This window comes from Lutjanus erythropterus, chromosome 7, assembly GCF_056507025.1.
Source record: "Lutjanus erythropterus isolate fLutEry1 chromosome 7, fLutEry1.hap2, whole genome shotgun sequence".
In the NCBI taxonomy this organism is placed as follows: Eukaryota; Metazoa; Chordata; class Actinopteri; order Lutjaniformes; family Lutjanidae; genus Lutjanus; species Lutjanus erythropterus.
In genome coordinates, this window is record NC_139323.1 from 31,589,074 (window position 1) to 31,609,449 (window position 20,376).

The 20,376-nt window shown below is 38.4% G+C and overlaps 2 protein-coding genes across 2 annotated transcripts; both read right to left on the reverse strand.

Moving 5' to 3' along the window:
* Positions 1-3,929: 3,929 nt before the first annotated feature.
* On the reverse strand, positions 3,930-7,919 carry LOC146324246 (proproteinase E-like). The gene is made up of 8 exons (XM_084723552.1): positions 7,849-7,919; positions 6,312-6,400; positions 5,929-6,026; positions 5,698-5,823; positions 5,400-5,536; positions 4,915-5,057; positions 4,670-4,822; positions 3,930-3,999 (listed from the first exon to the last, which is right to left on the reverse strand). The coding sequence occupies exons 1-8, from the start codon at positions 7,886-7,888 to the stop codon at positions 3,982-3,984; spliced, it is 804 nt and encodes a 267-aa protein (XP_084579678.1). The 5' UTR covers positions 7,889-7,919; the 3' UTR covers positions 3,930-3,981.
* A 913-nt stretch (positions 7,920-8,832) lies between these two features.
* On the reverse strand, positions 8,833-19,474 carry LOC146324247 (alanine aminotransferase 2-like). Its single transcript, XM_084723553.1, has 11 exons — positions 19,127-19,474; positions 16,127-16,216; positions 15,890-15,998; positions 15,656-15,792; positions 14,052-14,295; positions 13,879-13,958; positions 12,998-13,134; positions 11,863-12,034; positions 11,618-11,773; positions 10,434-10,546; positions 8,833-9,474 (listed from the first exon to the last, which is right to left on the reverse strand). Exons 1-11 carry the CDS (start codon positions 19,214-19,216, stop codon positions 9,384-9,386), a joined length of 1,419 nt encoding a protein of 472 aa, XP_084579679.1. The 5' UTR covers positions 19,217-19,474; the 3' UTR covers positions 8,833-9,383.
* Positions 19,475-20,376: the final 902 nt, after the last annotated feature.

Below are 20,376 nucleotides of genomic sequence, written 5' to 3' on the forward strand. Positions count from 1 at the left end.
ATATTTGTGCAAAAGTACTTGTAAAATGGCAACCAACGCTGAGCTTAATGCCAGGAAAACACACTGTACACTACACTTCTGTCCAACAATGAAGGCCCTCACAATAAAGTCAAGAGCCCTGTGCTTCTTTAACTTCATGACATCAGTGTCTAAATGTACCTGCACTGTGTTCCCCATATGTTCACAGTCCTTCCTGCGTGCACTTGTGGTGTTGAACATTATGAGTGTTTATTTCCTGCTGTGGTTTGCTCTGCTGTAGAGCTGCTGATTCTGCGTTTCTGCGAAGCCTTGGACATGATGCTGTGGTTTCCCTCCTGCCTCTTGCAGCGGAGCACCCTCAGCTGAGCGATGGAGGCTGCGTGGAGAGAGGTGGGGCGGGGGTGGAGGCGTGTGTGGATGTGTGGGGTGTTTGCTTTTGAGGAATGAGCTCTCTCACTCTCGCTCTCCCTGGAGCAACTGGGGTGGAATAATTACATAGCATGTGCAAAACTGAACCCCACTCATTGTGAAAGGAAAGAGAGAGTGATGACGAGACGAATGAAGTACAAAGAAAAAAAAGAAAAAAGATGGCCGCCAGTTCCTGTGTGTAACGCTGAGCCATGCACAGCAGTTATCACATTATTTACAGCTGAGGATTTAATGTATCGTTCAGTAATGAGCAGCCAGCCAATGGCCTGTGATGTGAAGCTCACTCATTCTCTGGCTGGGCTGAACTCCAGGCAGCTGAAGGCTGGAGGAATCCCCTCACATGGAGACAAAGCCAGAACCCACTACTCACTTTATTCTTCTGCGCTCAAGTGTGTTACATCACGTGTGCTTCTGTGTGTGTGTGTGTGTGTGTGTGTGTGTGTGTGTGTGTGTGTGTGTGTGTGTGTAACAGAGAATTCTCTCTTCATATGTCACCCAAAATCTGAAACCTGGTGGACTGGTTCAGCTGACTGAGCCCCAGCCTCCTTAGTTACTGTTGCTACACCTGTCAAGCTTTCCATTCTTGCACATATGTAGGTTACAGCAATAACAGTGGCAGATTTAATATAAAAATTGGGCAGTTGGCAAATGAGCGGTATGGAGGCATTTTAAACATTGGCATTGAAAACTGGTCACCGTTCACTTCCATTGTTTGGGAGATTCTGCAACATTTTTTTCCTGTGAAACTCCAGCAGTGTTTTGTGGACTAACAAAATTAATCTGACCCTCAATCAGCACAAGAGTGAGTAAATAATGACTGATTGACCATTTTTGGGTGAACTATCCCATTAACTTATCGTGACTGCGCAGTACACGTAAGCGTCCCAGTTTGGGAGTTTGAAAATATGGTAGCAATTCCCCTCCACCAAAATTTAAATCCAAGCTCTAAATCAGCAGTTCTGAAACTCTTCGCTCCTTCTACATCCCAACCAGGGTGACACACCCCCAGACTCAAACACCATGTGTCAAACTGACAGCCTGCAGGCCATATCAGGCCAGGAACCTCATTTTATGTGCCCCGCAAGACCCTGCAAAGAAGATAATTTGTGCATGTATACTGTGTTACGTAAGTACATTGTCCAAAAACTGCATTTCCCAGAATACATGATGGTTTTGTCACCAAAGACATCTAGCCACAAGATGTCAGCATGCTACATAGCATCTCAAAATCATATAGCCATTTCCAGCAGCGTGGTCAAGGGTTGAAGATGGTGATATTAATAGCAGCAGTCAAGCAAAATGCCATCATTTCAGGCTGCCCAAACTGAAACAGCCCTTTTGGTTATTCTGACTTTATTACTCATACTACTTTTGCATATTTCATTTTTAAAATAAACTGTATAGTAGTTGTACGCTCCTTGACATTATTTTTCCTACACTTCTGCTGTCAGAGCTAGTTATTAATTATTATGTTGTTACTATATAATTAAATGCAGAGGTAACTGTGATGTGATAACGAGTAGATACATTTATAGAGTCACCTGGCCCTTTGAGGAAAAACCGTGATGCTGATGTGACCTGGGATAAACTTGCATTTGACACCCCGCCTTACACTTTCAAAATAAAGCAACACAGCCTATATATAGCTGTTGCCATGGTGAAGGTGAGATATTCGGATGCTATTAAAGCTAATGTAACGATCTGAATTTGACTGCTCCATAAAGAACAAAGAGAAGGACATATGTCTGCTCAGTAACGGATGCAGAAGGCTCTGCCACTGATTGAAGACAGTGAGAGAGATGTGTGTGTAGGCCCAGCGACCTAGAGTACCAAAATTACACCATTGCATCAACATTTTTTCGTGCATGCACCTTTATTTGGACAGGAAACCCTGTCCTTCAGTATACAGTCATGTACAGCTTCATTCGACTGATTTGATGAATGAAAGATGCTGTTTTTCTGTATGTTAGAGAAACATACTGTATATACAGTATACATGACTACTGCCTCCTTCTCTTCTCTCATCAGCAAACCTAACCAGCCCCCTTCAGTTGCAGCTGCTCCCATGCTGAAAAAGCAAACACTGACACCTTGTGGTCACCCACTGACAGTACACTACCTTCAAAGTTAGAAGGGATGCGCTATGGGGATGGGAGGCATGCGCTCTCCCAACTGAATCAAGTTCCACCCATTTTATACATCAAAGTCTGTTTACAGGTGTTGGAGTTCTACTGCAGTGGTGGAATGTAACTAATTACATTTGTTCAAGAACTGTACTTAAGTACAATTTTGAGATATCTGAGTGTTTCAGTTTGTTGAATCTTCTTCTTTATTCTTCTACTCCTTTGTGAAAGCTATTTTTGAAGGTGTTGTGTTTTTTACTCCACTACATTTATTTGACAACATTAGTAACTTTGCAGATTCAAATTATTAATAAAAATATAAATCAACCAATAGAGTAGACTACTTTAACTTTTGGTCATTGAATATATTTAGATGCTAAACCTGTTACTGAAGTAAAAGATCTGAGAAGAAGAAGAAGGCATACTGAACACAATTTCCCCAAAAGGGTCATTAAATTATACTTTCTTCATCCTCGTTCTTCTGCTACTATTCTAGTTTAAATCATGCATCATGCATCATCATCACCAAACTGCAAAGGAAAAAGTTTGATATCTTTGGCTCTGATGCATTGATTTTAATCCATATTTTTAAAATATGCATTGTGAGGTTGATCATGTGATGAGAGTGCAATGCTTAACTGGTATTTGTATACAATAAATCAGCATACTTCATGGGAAAAGACAGCTTTAAGGTTAGACATTGCTCAAGTTAGTTGGGGGTTATTGAGATCACCTGTTGTGTATGATGTGAGTACTGGCTCCTAAATAATAATTAAGAGCAGCTTGGTGCATTCCTCTCTTGGCCAATCAGGGTGTGACGACACCCCTTCCTTAGGGCTTAAGACAGGTGTGGAATTCTACACCCAGAACTTTCTCATCCTTCTTCAGTACTGCAGACTTCATTTTAACTCTGCTCTGAGACTCTTTTGATGTGTTTTTGTCTCTGATTGAGGTTGATTTGAGCTTTCTGTCTCCTAGTCTGAGTGAATATTTAAAAAATCACCTTTCAACTTGGTGACCTGTGTCAGTTCAGAACTTACTTCTATTCTTAGTTCTACTCACCAGATAACACCTGCAGGTTTTATTTTGTTTAAACCCCAGTTTATACACCCCCTCCCCTTTTTTTAAATAAAGGCTTTTTTTTTGTTTGTTTTCTGTTTTTTTGTGCTGTGAGCAGCTCCTCCATTTTCATTATGTTCATTGCATTTTGGCAGAATCATGTCCTTCAACAGCAAATTAAAAAGAAACATGCTTTTATTAGTCTGAAGCCATAATTTTTGGCACTTTTTTTTTTGGTGTGAACACACTACGTACCCTACTGAGAATTAATATGCAGTTAAGTTACAGCTTGGATTTCTAAGCTTCAAAATAAAAATGAAACTGAAGACAACTAAGACATTCTGTAGTTGATTAAGTGGTTTTATTGGCATTAAAATGCTCCAGCAGGTCTTCAGTACTGCAGCATGGTCTGCAAGATAAACAAAAAAGGAAGAAAAACTGATAAGACACATTAGCAAATAAACAGATAATCTTTACAGGTCACATGAGGCGACTGCTCTGTCATTCTGAAACACAGTATGGTAAATGTTTTAATATTACAAAATCACTGCGATTCCACCATTTGTATGCTTTTTGTGTCACATACAGGATCAAAGCCATGATATTAGATACACTAAGATCAATTGGATAAAGGCCGATATTTGCTGCTTTCTTTATTCTGAGGCTTTATTCTGCCTCCCACCTGATGATATAATAGAAACAGTTCGCACCAATTCATTTCAAAAGAGCAACAGCCAACGTTGTAGTCGAGCCGAAACAAACAAATCAAATATGGACTTTCAGCTACAGACAAGTCGCAAGTTACAGGGTAAGAAAAACATTTAAGACAACATCAGTGACTACATGTATCAGAGCAGCAACAGTCAATCAGAGATTAAGATTTAACCTACATCCTGATATTTTTAAGTTCATTATGTTTGTATGCAGTGGTTTGTGGACTGATGAAATAAACCTGACTTCCAGGTGGCATGAGGATGAGTAGATAATGACTGAATTTTCATTTTAGGGTGAACTAGCAGCAGGGTTTTTTTTTTAAATTTGTCATGTGCAGCTCTGTCTTTTCCTTGAAGGGAACTCACGTCAGCGATCCACTTGGTGAATGAGGAGGTGCGAGTGAACACCGTGGGCTTCTTGAGGGTGTTGCAGCCCTGGGCGGAGACGAAGCTTGTCACTCCCTGCACGTACCACCTGCCGTCGACACCCCTGCAGTTCAGTGGGCCTCCTGAATCTCCCTGCAGAGACAGACAGAGGACAAGTGAAGACAAGAGACTGACACAGTACTGAGTTGTTGTATGATGACCAGACGAGGGAGATCGGCGCGTACATGGCAGCCAGAGCGGATGTCACCACCGGCACAGATCATTGTGAGTTTCACGTAGCTGCCCCACCAGCCGCTGCTGGTGCAGACGCTGTGGCCGACCACAGGGAGGAGAGCCTGCTGGAGCTTAGAGGCAATGGGACCACCACCTGCAAGACGGACAGGAAAACTAAAGTCACTGCATTTTGAGAGTATTAAACTTCTGTATCATGACATATTTCACACTTCATTCCTGCTCTACCACAGTTTTCATATAATTGTGATGTTGCTTGAACTCCATACTGTGTTAACATGGTCTTAAATATGAACCCAAATCTGGAAATTTCAAATGAAATGAGGAACAAATTTCTGGTAAAATGCCACATTTATTCCTACATGGATCAGCTGCATTTCCCATCATGTTTGATTTAATTCACATCACATAGTACAGTATACAGTTTAAGTTGGATTATAGATCAGAATGGGTGTGTTGTCACATGACAAACACTTACTGTAGAGTCTTCCCCAGCCAGTGATGTAGCAGGGGTCATTGTGAGGGGCGATCTCTCCGCTCTCAGGCACGCAGGACGGCTGCACCTTGTCGTTCAGCACAGCAGGCGAGGACAGTTTGATCATCGCAATGTCGTTACTGAGCAACAAGAAAATCGTGTTTAAACAGATCTGTGTGTGTGTCATCTGTGTGTGTGTGGAGAAAACCTCAATTAACATATCTTTAAGTTTGTCCTGTTTCCTGTACAGCTATTTTTTCAGTTTTACACACACATACATGAAGAAGTTAAAGACTCTTACCCACAGGACAGGCAGTTATCGTCCCAGCCGGGGTGAACCACGATCTTCTCCACACTTCTGACCTGCTCATGGCCCTCCAATGTGGTGAGGTCGTACTCGCCCAGCACCACACGGTAAGTACGAGGTCTGACACACACATACGTATACAGACACACACACACTTCAGATAAAACCTTCACAGGGCATCGTAAGATAAAAGAAGCAGAGCATGAGAGTAAAAGTGTGACCCACCCGATGCAGTGTCCAGCGGTCATGACCCAGTTGGGAGCGAGCAGAGTTCCTCCACAGGTGTGACGGTACGTGGAACCACTGAGGTACTGCAGAGAGATCTGTGGAACACACACACATGCTTTAGAGCCAGACATCATTTATAGGAAAGTCCTAACCATCTTGTTTAATATATAAAGTTGTAACAGACATAATCCTGGTCTCTCTTGGAAGAAGTTACTAAAGTCAAGTGATGTTATAATAAAACCAGCTGTTTAACCAGATTTTTTAATATTAGAGATGTATATGTATCTATAATGACACTGTGGTATAAAACATTTCCTGGAACTTGAAGTGAGAAATTGCTTATAGGTTTAAAATCTTTATTACCTCATCTGTCAACTCACCTGCCAGGGCCAGCTGTAGGGTCGAGCATCTTCCCCGTTCACCACACGGCTCACAGCAGGCGGATAGGTGGGTGTGCCACACCCGTACGCTGGGTCGCAGAAAGAAACAGGCGTTACAACAGATGTTTCAGCTCAGCTCTGACACTGGAAGCTGTAATACTTACTGCAATCCTATTGTTTTGACCTCAGAACTCCATGGGTTTCTCAGTAACAACATTAAGGGGAAAAACTAAACCATTTGCAGCAGATTTTGCAAAAAAATCTTATAAAAAGACCAAAGGGACCTACAAATGAAGTTTGTGTGTTTGTATCAAAGCCTGGTAAGTCTTCTACCTGTGGCATAGTATTAGTTTAGGTGTTTTTTTTTTAGTTAATCTCAATTTACAACTCAAAGGCACATATATATAAATAAATAAATAAATAAATAAATAAATAAAAGTAATACAAAACAAATACTGACCAAAAAGATGTAGGCTAAAGTCTCAGCTATCTGGTGTTGATAATTGTTTGAAAATTTTTATTTTTCTCAACACCCAATTACCTTCTGTCAGAAATCAAATCTAAATCATACTGAGTTTAAGTACACAGAGGCAAAAACTGGTGTAATGTGGTCACTTCTCTTACTTCTTGTTAAAAGCCTGGCAGCTGCGTTCTTTAAAATCTGTAGCCAATTAACAGATTTTTAGTTGAGGCAAGAAAGAGGCTGCTGTTATTGTCGAGGCCTGAGGAAATAAAAGCAGTGTTTGAAAGATAAAATACACTGTATTTTAGAAATATTTTATATAAAAATATATGTATTTTATACATATCCAAATGTCCCAAACAAAAATTTCTACAAATACTAATGGTCATAACTCTGTTTTTGTTAATCATCTTATTTCTGAATATTTTTTAAATCTGTTCAGTGTATTACACGATTATCATTTTCTTTAGCTTTTATCTTTTTTTTGCATTTGTTCTATTTTTTTGCTTTCTGACTTTTTTTGTTCTTGTAAACATACAAATTCCTTTTTGTTCACAATGACTCAAAATGAAAATCTCTAAATCAAATCTCTAAATTTGAGAGCCTTTGAGTTTATAAATATAAATATGTTGGTTCATGATAATCAGCTCCACACTGTTGCACATCCTTCTTCATTATCATGAACACACACACTGTAGTTTATTTTGAATTAAACCCACACACACCATCCTACTGCCATGAATACTCAGTTGAGCACCAAATGTAGATTCATCCGCCACTGAAAATAGTAGCAAATTACTGAACCTTTTCTTTTTTCTATTGAAATATTTATTAGGTACATCAGCAGGTTTTCTGTTGTTTTTTTGTAGAATTTATGTCTTTAATAGGAACTAATGTACTTGGAGTTGAGAGCCACTGTGGCAGATAATATTACTCATCAGGGTACCACATTGTTGATGTGGGTCTTTTCATGGGATTTGTTGGTAATAAGAAAAGTAGATAATTGCCTCCTTTATATCAAACCCTGCTAGAGATGGTTGAGATGTCCCTTTTTAAGTCAGGTATGAGACTCACCGTAGGCAGCAAACAGCAGCACAAGGCCCACTTTCATCATGATTCCTCAGAGTGGAAAGTCAGAGTGTGTCATAGGGTTTTTATACTCTTGAAATAGAACACAAATACTAACACAGACCAGTTTTTGACCTGGGAATCTACGTTACCTGCTGCATCTGTTGCACCTGTCCTTACATAACCCCTGCAGAGCCAAAACAAACAGCACATGTGTACAAAGATATTTGATTTCAAAAGACTTTTGGGGCTCATTTATGCATAAGTATACTGCAAGGGGGGGGGGTAAAAATAACTAATACAGTAACACATCCTGATAATTTAATACAGAATTAAAAAAAAAAAAAAATTAAATACATCTTGTTGTTTTTTAGTTGACTTAATTAAAATCATCTGAAGTAATGTGCCACATTTTACAATTTAAACAAAGTCTGAGTGACTTTTCCAAAACTTTCAGGATGTCCTCGCCTTTTTTAAGAAATGTCATCACTCTACATAGATAGCAAGTAACAGTTACAACCTTTCACAAATAACATGAGCAAAAGAATGGACAGATGCACCACGTGAATTTGTTTCTGCATATGTGACACCAACAGACAAACAACTCAATAACTTGTGTACGAAAGTTTTTGCCAACTTTCCAAGTTGTTCTTACCAGCAGAGTGCCGAATGTGGATTCATCCGCCATTGAAAATAGTCCCCAACAAATGCACTGTTTTGTCCTGTTTGTTGAAGGTGAGCAGCTGTCTTTTGTTTTTTATATTAAAATAAACATTTGTGTGGTATTTTATTTTTTTGTTTGTTTTTAACATGAATCAGTGAGTTGAGAGCTACAGTCAGTGGCAGATAATATTGAGAGATGGGCTACCACATTGTTGATGTTGGTTTTTTCATGGGAGATATATGCAAAAGTCGCAACAATATAAACTAAATTAACTCACAAAATGTCAAGAAAGTAAATATTCCCACACATATTTTCCTTATTAAACAGAGAAAACAGTAGATCACCCTTTGAATTCAAGTTTCTTTCTTTTAGAGACCTGAGACGAGCTTTAACTGCCTTGTTAACACTGTCGTTTTGCCTCCACCTAAACTCTGCCCACAAAAGAACATTGTAAGATTAACCCACGGGTGTAAGTCTAACATATATTTGTCTGAACTACTCACTGGGAATCTTTTCAAACTTAAAAACATGCTAATATTTCAGTGTGTTTTTCTCCCAGGATGTGGAGGTTGTTTGACCTTTCGCACTGGTTCTGTCAATGTCAGACTGATTATGTAAGTCATTATTATGAGAAACATTCTCAAAATAATTACTAAGATACTAAACTATTATTTTTAGATAAGTAAGGGCGCGGTCACACATGCAGGAATTTGGTGCAGAGTAGTGTTCTCCTCAGCAGGCAGTGGTCCGTCCCCTGAGGGATCACTTCCTGCTGAGGAGAACACTGCTGAGGCAATATTATAATGAGATTTCATAGACAAGCATGTAAATCCTGGTTTGCTATTTTTCCCAAAAGTCTGTGTCCTTGACATTTCTCTCAGGGAAATCTGTCCCGCAGGCGCAGGTGGAAAGAGCGAAGGCGTGCCAAGATCTCCTCCAGGGTGGCAGGAGGAGCCAAAACACACAGCCTGTGAGGGAAAAGAAAACACGCGGAGCACTGCATTAACATACACATAATATGTACAAGTGAAAATAATTTATTTTTTAAGGATATTTTGTCCATACTAGGGACACAGCTCCACTTTAAGGGAATATATCCTCACTTTCTAAAAGTGTGCTTTGTACCAAAAATCCCCTCACTCAAATTTCCTACTTCTCCCAAAATGTTCTCATGAATTCCCCAAAACTGTTTCCAACATATTCTCACTTTCCAAAACTGTTCTCATGTTTGAAAAAATATCCTCATGTTTTAAGAGTTTATTGGATCTTTGTGGGCATTTATGATTATTTATTTATTTAGAAGCAAAAACAACTATTGTTCATTTCTCTTGGAAGATTTGCCAAATTTTATTTTGTTTGGTTCTTTTTTTTTTTTCCAAACAGGAATCGTTTTATTTCACCCTGTGTTTGACAAAAACAGCTTGATCAATGTATCAAAATAGCAAAGGAATTTTGTTAGAGAACATCAATTGAAAAGACAAGACAGTGAATATAATGAGAGCAGGTTGCATGTTTAAAAAAGCACATAAATATCTCAATTTCAACTCTAGATTTATTTTAAGATTACATTTCAGTCTTTAATTAGTCTATTTAACACTGTATCATAAAAAGCAACAGAATAATAATAAACTATCCTCCATACCTGCTTTATCATATTTGATACACATTTTACAACATGATTTTTACAACAAAATAGAGTGCCAAAAACTTGCAAGGTACTGCATGAAGGCAGCCATGTTGGATTTTGCACTCACAGGGGGAGGGGAGGAAGACGTCTCAAATTGCATATAAGTGTTTTAGGAAAGTATCGATCATATTAATGTCGTAGACGTCTCAGAAACTCATGTATCAAGTATGAGACAAATGGTGCTGCAGGGTAAAATTGTCCTCACTGACGGAACAAAACACATTTGTCTGTTTTTCTTACCTGATGTGGTAGTTCTGGTCCTCTTGTCCGTTCTCGAAGCCCGCTCCCAAACACACACCTTCGTCCTCCAGTAACCTCTGACAGTAAAGCACGTCTGCCTCCACTCCCAACATCTGAAAATAAAAACGTAAAAGCTGTAAGAATGATCTTCAGAACTTACCAACAGTTGATTCTGCATCGGCCAGTTATCAAATTACTTCTAAAATTACAGCTTTTCAAGGTGTAATATGATTTTTTTTTTATAGCAATTAATATTTAATTATTTGTCTTTTCACTAGTGAGTTCAGAAATACAGAATGAAGGAAAACCCCAATATTTTTGACTACGGAGTTAAATATTTAATATTCAGATGAAAAAAAGATTAAATATTTTACCTTACAGACGTATATTCACAGTAATGACTGAATATTTTGACTTATGGACAAATCATTTATGTTTTGTGTTTCTCAACTGGCCACAAGTGAAGATATTTGCTTTTTACTTTTGGTTTATGAGCACTGTTGATGTGGAAAAAAATCCATCATAGCATCATAAAATATTCAGTTCAAAGTACTGCAGCCATAAACTATAGTAAAAACCTGAGGACTTAAAGGGACAGTTCACTTCAAAATCAAAAATACTCAACTCACTCATTCTTGAGAACTGGGACAAAAACATATTTTGAGGGGGGTTTTGATTTTTACTCTTCAATTATGCCGGTAAAAATACATCTTACGAGGTCAAACTCTGCAATTCAACCTTGTAATGGGCCAACCGCCTTGTGATTTAATTCTTTATTAAATAGCATTTTGTCAACTCTGTCAGACACATGAAAAGTCATACTATAATATAAACATGTCAGAAATGTTTAATGGTTTGTTGCATTAAATGCAAGATTACTGAATTAGCTGTATAATCAAAATCTTTTATTCAAGAAATAAATATCATCACAATGTTGTCCACTTACAACCTAGACACAGGCACAAGCAACACACACTGGTGCACCAAGATTTTTTTTTAAATGCAAACTAATTTTTATAAATCTCTAGAAATATATTTTTACTGAAAATAACTGGAAAAAACTTCTACACAACTCCTTTATGATAGAAAACTCAGTTATTAAGAGGAATAATAAGTGTTTTTGATTTGGGGATGAAGTGTCCCTTTAAGCACCAGTGGAGATGGTTTCTGCACAGTTTTCTGACCTTGGCCTGCTCTATCATCTGAGGCGGCAGCTTCAGACGGGGATAAAGAAAGACTCCCGCCATCGCCGGCTGGCACGTCATCCCTGGCAGATCATTCAGGAACTCACAGGCACGCTGAGCATTCTGGGACAGAGTTGTGTGAGTGTGGAGAATCTCCTACGATGGAGAAAAATGGACAAACGCGGGTTATGCTGACAGTAACATATCATCCAACTCTGAAATTCTCTGTAGTTCTGTAGTATTACCTGTGTGTATTTTTCATAGGAAGGGTCTCCAGGTGAGGGCGGATTGACCATCATCTCCAGAACGAGCTGTGATATTATTGGAGAGGAGCTGGTGGCCTGCATTTTCTTTAAATACATATTCACCGCTGGATCAAAGTTAATGACCTCCACATAACCTCCCCTCAGACCACACCTAAACACAAGACCAGAGAACAATTAGACTACGGACAGCTGAGAGAAAAGAGACGGTTCGGACACGTCCTCCGCTTAATAAAAGTCAGAGTGGAGTGTTTGGCACACTTTATTCTTTTTACAGCCATCGAGTACACGCTGTTTATTTTATTCAGTATAGGGAGGAGGTCGTGTCAGGTGTACAAAGGCAGGACTTTGACACAAGGGTTGGTTAATTATAAATGATGAAAGATTGTGTTGGTTAAAAATTTTCATGGAAAAAAAATGTCCGACATCATGTTGGCTTTCATAACACAACCAAGTTCATGATTGTTCCATAATCTTAACCTTAAGTGACATTAAATATAACTATAAAATCCTAACATCTTTTTCCTCTTGTTTTTTTCTTTTCTTGTTGTGTTTTGTCTTGTTACATTATCTTGTTACATCTTTAATGTTGATTTTTGTTTTGTTATGCATCTCATCTGTTGCATCTTTTTTGTCATTTTTCATCTTGTAACGTTTTTTGTTTTGCATCATGTTACGTCTTTAATGTTGTTGTCTTGTTGTTGTATCTTTTTCGTCATTTTTTGTCTGATATATTTTTCGGCTCAATCTCGATTTTTGTCTTGTTACCTCTTCTCATCTTTTTTTGCTGCTTTTCATCTTGTTACAAGTTTTTCATTGTTCTCTTTTTCATCTTCTCTTCCTGGCTGATAAAACGACCAGGAGTCTCTGAGGGAAACACTTCAAGACTTGACTTGTAGAATTATCTTTTGAAGTGACAAACAAGATTCGTGACTACGTTTTGGCCACCCCTACCTTAAAGGTGTTGAGTATTGATGCCCAGCCCTATTTGTGACACAACTCAAACATAAGTCCCTCATAGGACCTAACTTCGGCAAGTAAGGTCCTATGAGGGACACCATGTGGTCTATGTCATCAGATCACAGAGTTTAACTGTAAAAACATCAGTGATACTCACTCCCCCATGCGGGCGCCGGATATAGAGTTGAAAGAGATCAACTCCACTGTCTCTGAGTATGTCTGTCCCATCTCAAACAGGACTCTCTTATAGGACAGAAACTCTTTGTCCTGTCCAAACACACTGTCCTGGTACAACTAGAAGATAAATGAATAAAAGTTAGTTTGCATGAGACTGAAAACTGACAAGAACAAAAGTCTTTCCCCGCCAATGACAACATTTTCTGTCAATTGCTGTTTTCACTGCCAGCTGGTAAATTATTTCCTTGATTAATAAATAATATATGATAAAAGTTGTTTGTTTTAAAATGTCAGAAAATGGTGAAAAATGTCAATGAGTGTTTCCAAAATCCTAAGATGAGGTCCTCAATGTCTTGTTTTAGTCACGACTCAAAGATGAAACTCAAAAATGACTCAAATCAATGAACTGATTATCAAAATAATGTCCAGCAATTAATTTAATAATCTATCATTAGTGATCATCATCATTGCAGCTCTAGATGTCACACACATAATATGAAGTGATAAAAAAATAAATAAATAAAAATGTGAAGTCAGTGTTCTGTTTAAAAGTCTCTTTCTTAACAGATTTTTGTCTGAAAAGCGGATTTTTTTTGATGCAACCATACAACATTCAGGTGCATGAAAATGAAAAATCAAAATGAAAAAGAATGAATAGAGCTAACAAAGCTTTTTTATGGGTGTCTCAAACTATCTGATCTGTCCTTTCTTTTGATGTATTTCATGTTAACATATTCATAGAACTGAATATTCTGAGGGTGTTGAAAAATCAGTGAACTTTGTCAAAAATGCTGGCGCTGACTGGCAACCTTTTTAAAAACAACACTAAGATGCCTCTCTCCTTGTGTAGCTTGCAGTCACCTCTTCAGCCAATAGGACGAGGCCCTCAGTTGCAGCAAAATGAATCACTTCCTCTATTGATTTCCTATCTTGCACATGACCTATCAGGACAAATAATATTGAGTATCAGAGATCATAGTGGGGAGAAGATTAAATAATGTAACAACAGTTGATGTAACGTAACTGCAGTTTACCTGTGGGGTTTCCTGGGTTGCAGATGTAAATGGCTCTGGGTTTGCAGCGCCCCCTAGCGGTCTTCAGAGCTCGGTGCAGCTCGTCCAGGTCTAGAGCCCAACCTCGGTCCTCCATCAGCTGGTAGGAGACCACTGTCAACCCGGTGTGATCCAGCAGCCGGGGCAGAGTGTGTGGGCAGGGCACTGGGGTCAACACACCTGTCCGAGTCTCCCCGTCCCCACTGGCCATCAGTGAAAAAGCCTCCTTAACACAATAAAGAACAGTACATTTAGCACTGCACTTTTATTCCACATTGAGGTACTTTTTGCACTGAGGATAAGAGTGTTCAACTTTTCTTTATTCTTAGAGCGTCACTACACAAGACAATTTTTAAACAGCGGCTTATGACGGTGGATATGTGAATGAGTAACTAACAAGTCTGAGTTTTTATAGCCAGCATATAAACTGCAAGTATAATATTGACTTCTTCACCCCCAGATCTGAGCCCAACACCATCCATTGCATAATTTTGAAAAGGACTGATTGAAAGATTTTGTTTGTCACGCCACAGAAACATGTGTTATTAACCTGCCAGATAAATTTGACTGATTACAAAAATCACTCTATAATATTATATGAATAAAATTAAGTTTTCTCTGCTATGAAGTTCTGAAGGCGTGTCTAAGAACCATGGACACTCCATGTAGCAGCTTCATTGGACATGTCCAGCAATTTTTGAGCCACCAGAGCCAGAGGACGGTGACAGGATGTTTTTTTTTTTTTTTTTGCTTCTGCGTCTGGTTGTTGCAACTGAAGCAAGCTTAAGTGGACTAAGGTACAATTGGAACTGACTTTTACCATATGTTAACACTACCGGCGACACAGCCACAAAACGGCTAAACATGGGTGGCTACACTGTCCCCACGTCATCAGTGAGGTGGTGCTTTAGCACTTTTTGACATCAATGACCTCATTTTTGCAGAGTCAGTGAACATGAGCCATCAAACTCCATTTTTTGTTATTGTCACAATAAGAAAAAAGTGTAGGGTCAATTAGTCTCGCACAGTCTGGCTCCACATATATGCAATCTGCTATTGAGGGAAAAAAATGCCCTGCCTTGTTTGCAAAGCTTTAAACCAATCACAAATGTCTTGGGCGGAGCTAAGCAGGATGCAGTGTGTTGCTACAAAATAGTGTTGAGGGAGAAGTGTGTTTTGGTGGAACTTTTGCACATTGGGAGGTGAGCTCTGGCATTAAAATGACTACATCAATGCAAAAGAAAACATAACAGCTGTTAGCTTGTTTACATTTGCACCATTAGCATCTCAGGCGCTAATTTGCCATTTTCAGCATGTAGGTTGCAGCCAGGAGGTTGTTCTTGTTTCCCAGGGATGTTGAAAACGTGGATAGCATGAAGCAAGGAAACAATGGCAGGGATCACACCTGCAGCATGCATCCAGTGAGTTAAACTAAGGTTTAAGTAAAGCTGGAAACTGGCTAATGGCAAGAATATGTTTTTCTTCTATTGTTTACACAGGACAGGGACACTCTGTGCTGGCCCAGGTTGTATCTTACAGCTATAAATCTAGTAACAATGGTAAAAAAAAAAAAAAAATCATCATACCAACAAAGCAAACTGAGAGCCAGTACGGATGGTGATGTTGTCTGGGTGTGAATTTACTCCACCATCTCGCTTTGTGATGAACTCAGCAATGCTGCTCAGGACATCTGATAAACCGCTGACGGGTGAAGAGTATGAGCCTGTCGACACAGTGGATAGTTCAGAGATGCTAGTCAGATTCTCCTGGGCCCAGTGTTTTCAAATCTGTACAGATTAACTAATGTGATACATTCTCACCGATTCCCCCTCCAGGACAGGCCCCCAGCAGCCTCTGTGCCCTCTGCCTGACATCCAGAGGAAGGCTTTCTTCTTTGAGGAGATCGGGGTACATACACGCTGCCAAGACCTGAGAAAACAAACAGGGAATGGCAGGCACAGACAGGCTCGGTTTGTAACTGTCAGACTGATCACAGAGGATCAAGAAATGCGCGTACTGCGGTCGACAAATGCACAGATCAAATATAAGACGCCTACCTGTCGAACAAATGAGACGGGAGCCATTCCTGCAATGTGGGGATCACCTGAACTGACATCAATCACCTTCCTGAGGCGCTGCTGTGTTCCCTGAGAAGAACACAGAGTGGGTTGACTGTATGTTTCAACCCTGCTCATCTAATCTTTAAACTGTTTTGGAAAGTCTGAAATAAAGACTCGCAAAAGAGAGGTTCAATTATATGACATTTGCAAGCAATTCCAGTTTTTCAAATGCACTGATATCACACTTATCATCTAACCCTCTGAATATTTTCTGTTTTCCTTCCTCATACTGAAAAAAGGGGGAAAATTTGGGGGTGCTGTTCAGAGTTGCAACAATTAGTCAATTAATCAATTAGTTTTTATCATTCTGAGATACTTTTGAAGGCCAAAATGTCCATATTGTCAGATTTCAGCCTCCCAAAGGTGAATCTTTTACAGTCTCTTTACTCCTCTCTCATACCTAAATGAATAGACTATTTTTGAGCTGTGGACAAATTGATTAATCAAGAAAATATTCAGCAGATTAATTGATAATGAAAATACTTGTCACAGGAAAGATAAGATAAGATAAGATAAGATAAGACAGAACTTTATTAATCCCAAAGGAAATTAATGTGCTAGATTGCTGTAACATAATAACAAAAGCATCAAATAAGTGAAATATGAACATAAATGCAAGAAAATGCAAAGCAAAAGACCTGAAAAACAGATCCAAACATGCTGGAACACACAGAGGTACATTGTGTTTGGAACTTTTTTTTTCAAGTGACAGGATATCAAAATTCAAAATATCAAAATATTCAGATTTCAGTTTCTCAGTTGTGAATATTTCAAAGTTTCTGTTGTCTTCTCTGACCATAAACTGTGGCCAAAATAAGATATTTAAGAAAACAATTGAGCCCTTGTGTTGTTATTTATAGGTTATTATGCACTGGTTTTAGTGGTTCAGCCTACATGAGATCAAATTTGGTTCTACGCGGTCCATAAACTAAAATGAGTTTGACACTCCTGTCACAGAGAAATACCAAAAATTGTCACTGTAGCTTGCAGTTTCATCCTTTCCGATTCCCCTATTCAGCACAGATATAGACTGTTTTTGATCCACTCCTGACGATCTTTCACACTGCCACAATTAATTAGAATATCAGATACAGAAAAAGGAGAAGTGCTCACTGGGGAAAAAGCAAACGTTCATGCAAATCAATGATAAGAAAGAAATAAGTTAGAGGTCATTATCTGTATGATAGAAGACTGTTGAGAATGCAAACATTTTACTGGGGACCGGTTATCTTTAGCCGCAGTCTATTAGTATGATAGCTATTGGTATTACATAATGTGTAGGGTGTAGTCATCAAAAGCATATTTATTCGCAAGGTTCGTCTTGTTTTAAACAAATAAGCTGGAGGCATTTGAAAGCCATTCAGTGCATAGGTCATTTCAATCACAATCCTTCCATGGTAGGAGTATTAGAAAGAGCCCCACAGCAGCCAACTGTAGGAAGGTGGCAAGAGTCCACACATACTATTATCAAGTAGAAGTACAGATACTTGTATAAAAAACAGCCTCTGGTTAAAGTATAAGAACTGATTCAACTTCTTCACTCAAGTAAAAGTGAAAAAGTACAGGTGCTGAAATGTACTCAGAACCTGTACCTGTACTAAAGTAGCTGTCTTTTACAACATTTCTTGTCTCTTTTTCATTGTTTTTTGTCTTCTTACATCTTTTTCATCTTGTTGCTTTTCTTTTGTCTTTCTACATTGTTTTTTTTCTGTTTTGTCTTGTTATGTTTTACATGTTTTTCACCTGGTTATGTCTTTCATGTTATTTGTTTTTGTCTTGTTACATCTTTTATGTTGTTTTTCATCTTGTTACACCTTTTTTGTCAAGTCCTATCTTTTTCATTGATTTTTGTTGTGTTCTTTTTCATTTTAGATATTTGAGGTCAAATGTAGGGAAGAAAAGTAAAATCTTTACAGAAAAATTAATAGATTTTTCAGGCATCTATATTTATTTAAGTCCAGTAACAAAGTATTTGTACTTAATAACTTCCCACCCCTGACAACAAATAGAAAAACAAAACACAAACAATTGACTGTGGGAGAGACTCTGGAAGAGTTAACAGGTTTGGACCCAAATGCAGACGATGGAGACAGATGGGAGGAGTTCAATGATATTTAAAGAAAAAAATAAAACCATGCAAAAAGTTTATGTGAATGTAAGGCAGGGTAAAACCAAACACAAACAAAGGTGAATCCAAGGCAACCAAAAAAAATCAAAGTCCAGGGAAAGTAATAATCCAGACGAATCCATGCAGGGAAAAACACAAAGCAACAGAATTCCACAAGAAAACACTGGGATACTGACAAAGCAAACAAGTACAAACCAGTAGGAGGAAAAGACACAGGATTAAATACACTAGGGAGGAGGAGGATAACAAGGCACAGGTGAGGGCATTTAAGGTAAAGTGACAATAATCAGTGACCAATAAACAGACAAAGACAGGGAATAAAATCAACTGGGACATAAGGGAAGACATACCAAAATAAAACACGAAGTGACAATGAAAAACCCAAACCATGACAGCAACAATCTTTTTTCCCTTCATGTTTCTATTGTTTCTTTTTCATCACCTGTATTTCCTATAGTAGAATAAATGTGAAAATCAATTGACAATATCAGTTCAAAATTTAAAAAACATAAATAAAAACACTGGTTCATTACAATTATTCACAGAAAAGCAAGTTTTATGACCAAAGTCTTTATTACTGTGGATTTTTTAAAATAAATTATGACTTCATCACAAAAAACAAATGACACTTACACGTTCAAATGTGACAGCAGATATTATTCGTACATGTTATCTATATTGTTTGGAATTGAAATAAAGACAATATATGTTAAGGACTGTATGTATTTTTTAAATCATTATTATTTCTGTCGTGCCCCAGTGACGAGTGAATTTGAAGGATTAAAATATGTCACCTGCGGCTCGCTCACCTGTGTGGTCTCGTGAAGGATGCGCGCAGAGACGCCCATCGGGTCTCTGATCGCCAGGACTCTGGGGTTCACGTGCTTCACGGATGTCATCTCTGCCGCGTGACTGATCGGGTCTCACTGAGAAGAAGCTCCACTCTGCCGCCTGAGGACCACTCGATGATGGTGTGAGGTGACAAAAACCTGCGTGCCCGGTTCTGAGCCTGTCGCGGGGACGCCGCGGGAGCGCGCACAGCACGTATGTCACACATTTGAACCAGTGCTCCATATATACCGTCACTTTAGGTAACTGTGTACCGAGGCTGTTAAAGTGTATCAAGACCTAGTTGTGAAAAAAAAAACTGAAACTGAAATGATATTATATCAACCAAAAAATAAAATCAAAAATATACAGTAATATATTGGGATGTCTACTGTGCCTTATACTTAATATAATATATATCTTAGATATATATTATATTACTCTTAGATATTATATATCTTAATCTTAATGTTAATCTGCCCCTAATAATAAAAAAAATAAAATTACAACCCTATAACAATAAAAATAAATTAAAGTAAAATTAAGCTCCTTTTTTTAACACAAAATGAACAAAACTGAAAACAAAATGAGTAAACTAAATAAAAACTAATGAAAAGTGTGAGATCAGATGATGATGACTTGAAAAATTAAAATTCTGAAAAATTTTGGCTCTGCTGTTTTCGAAATATTTGCTAAAACCTAAGACATTATCTTGAAGTCAGTGCCTGTCATCATACACACCTGAGTAATAGAAGGAGATTATAATCCACCTGCTATCACCTCACTGTCCCTTAGTTACAGTGCATGTTTTTAGACCACTACACTCTCAAGACAACACAATGTCCCTAACATCAGGTGACACTGAACACTAAATCAGTTTGACATAGACTTTATAAAATATTACATTGAAGTCAATCAGAGGAATAATTTAACCATCTCTAACAGTTAAACATGCTGGTGATCAGTGCATCATAGTGATTTTTTTTAAATCGTGAGTTATATCGGTTTCTTGAAGAGAAGAGAAAGTTTCACATGGAAACCACCAAAACTATCTGAGGACGAAATGAAGCAGGTTCACATACGTTCTTGAGGCCCTCTCTGACCCCGTCCACTGGCTGCTGGGCCAGGAAGAAGCTCATAAGCAGAAGGTCAGAATATTTTTGTTAAATAATAATAAAAGGAATAGCTGCAAGTGGCAATGAAGCAGAGTGCAAGTATTTGGATGCTTGTA

Excerpts from the sequence above, each read along its gene's own strand:
- LOC146324246 (XM_084723552.1), bottom strand. The coding sequence starts at position 7,888 with ATGATGAAAGTGGGCCTTGTGCTGCTGTTTGCTGCCTACG. Across the intron at positions 6,401-7,848 it reads GCTGCTGTTTGCTGCCTACG|CGTACGGGTGTGGCACACCC; the intron begins GTGAGTCTCATA and ends TCTGCGACCCAG. Across the intron at positions 5,824-5,928 it reads ACCGCTGGACACTGCATCGG|ACCTCGTACTTACCGTGTGG; the intron begins GTGGGTCACACT and ends TGTGTGTGTCAG.
- LOC146324247 (XM_084723553.1), bottom strand. The coding sequence starts at position 19,216 with ATGACATCCGTGAAGCACGTGAACCCCAGAGTCCTGGCGATCAGAGAC. Across the intron at positions 16,217-19,126 it reads TCCTTCACGAGACCACACAG|GGAACACAGCAGCGCCTCAG; the intron begins GTGAGCGAGCCG and ends TGTTCTTCTCAG. Across the intron at positions 10,547-11,617 it reads AGATGATAGAGCAGGCCAAG|ATGTTGGGAGTGGAGGCAGA; the intron begins GTCAGAAAACTG and ends TTTTATTTTCAG.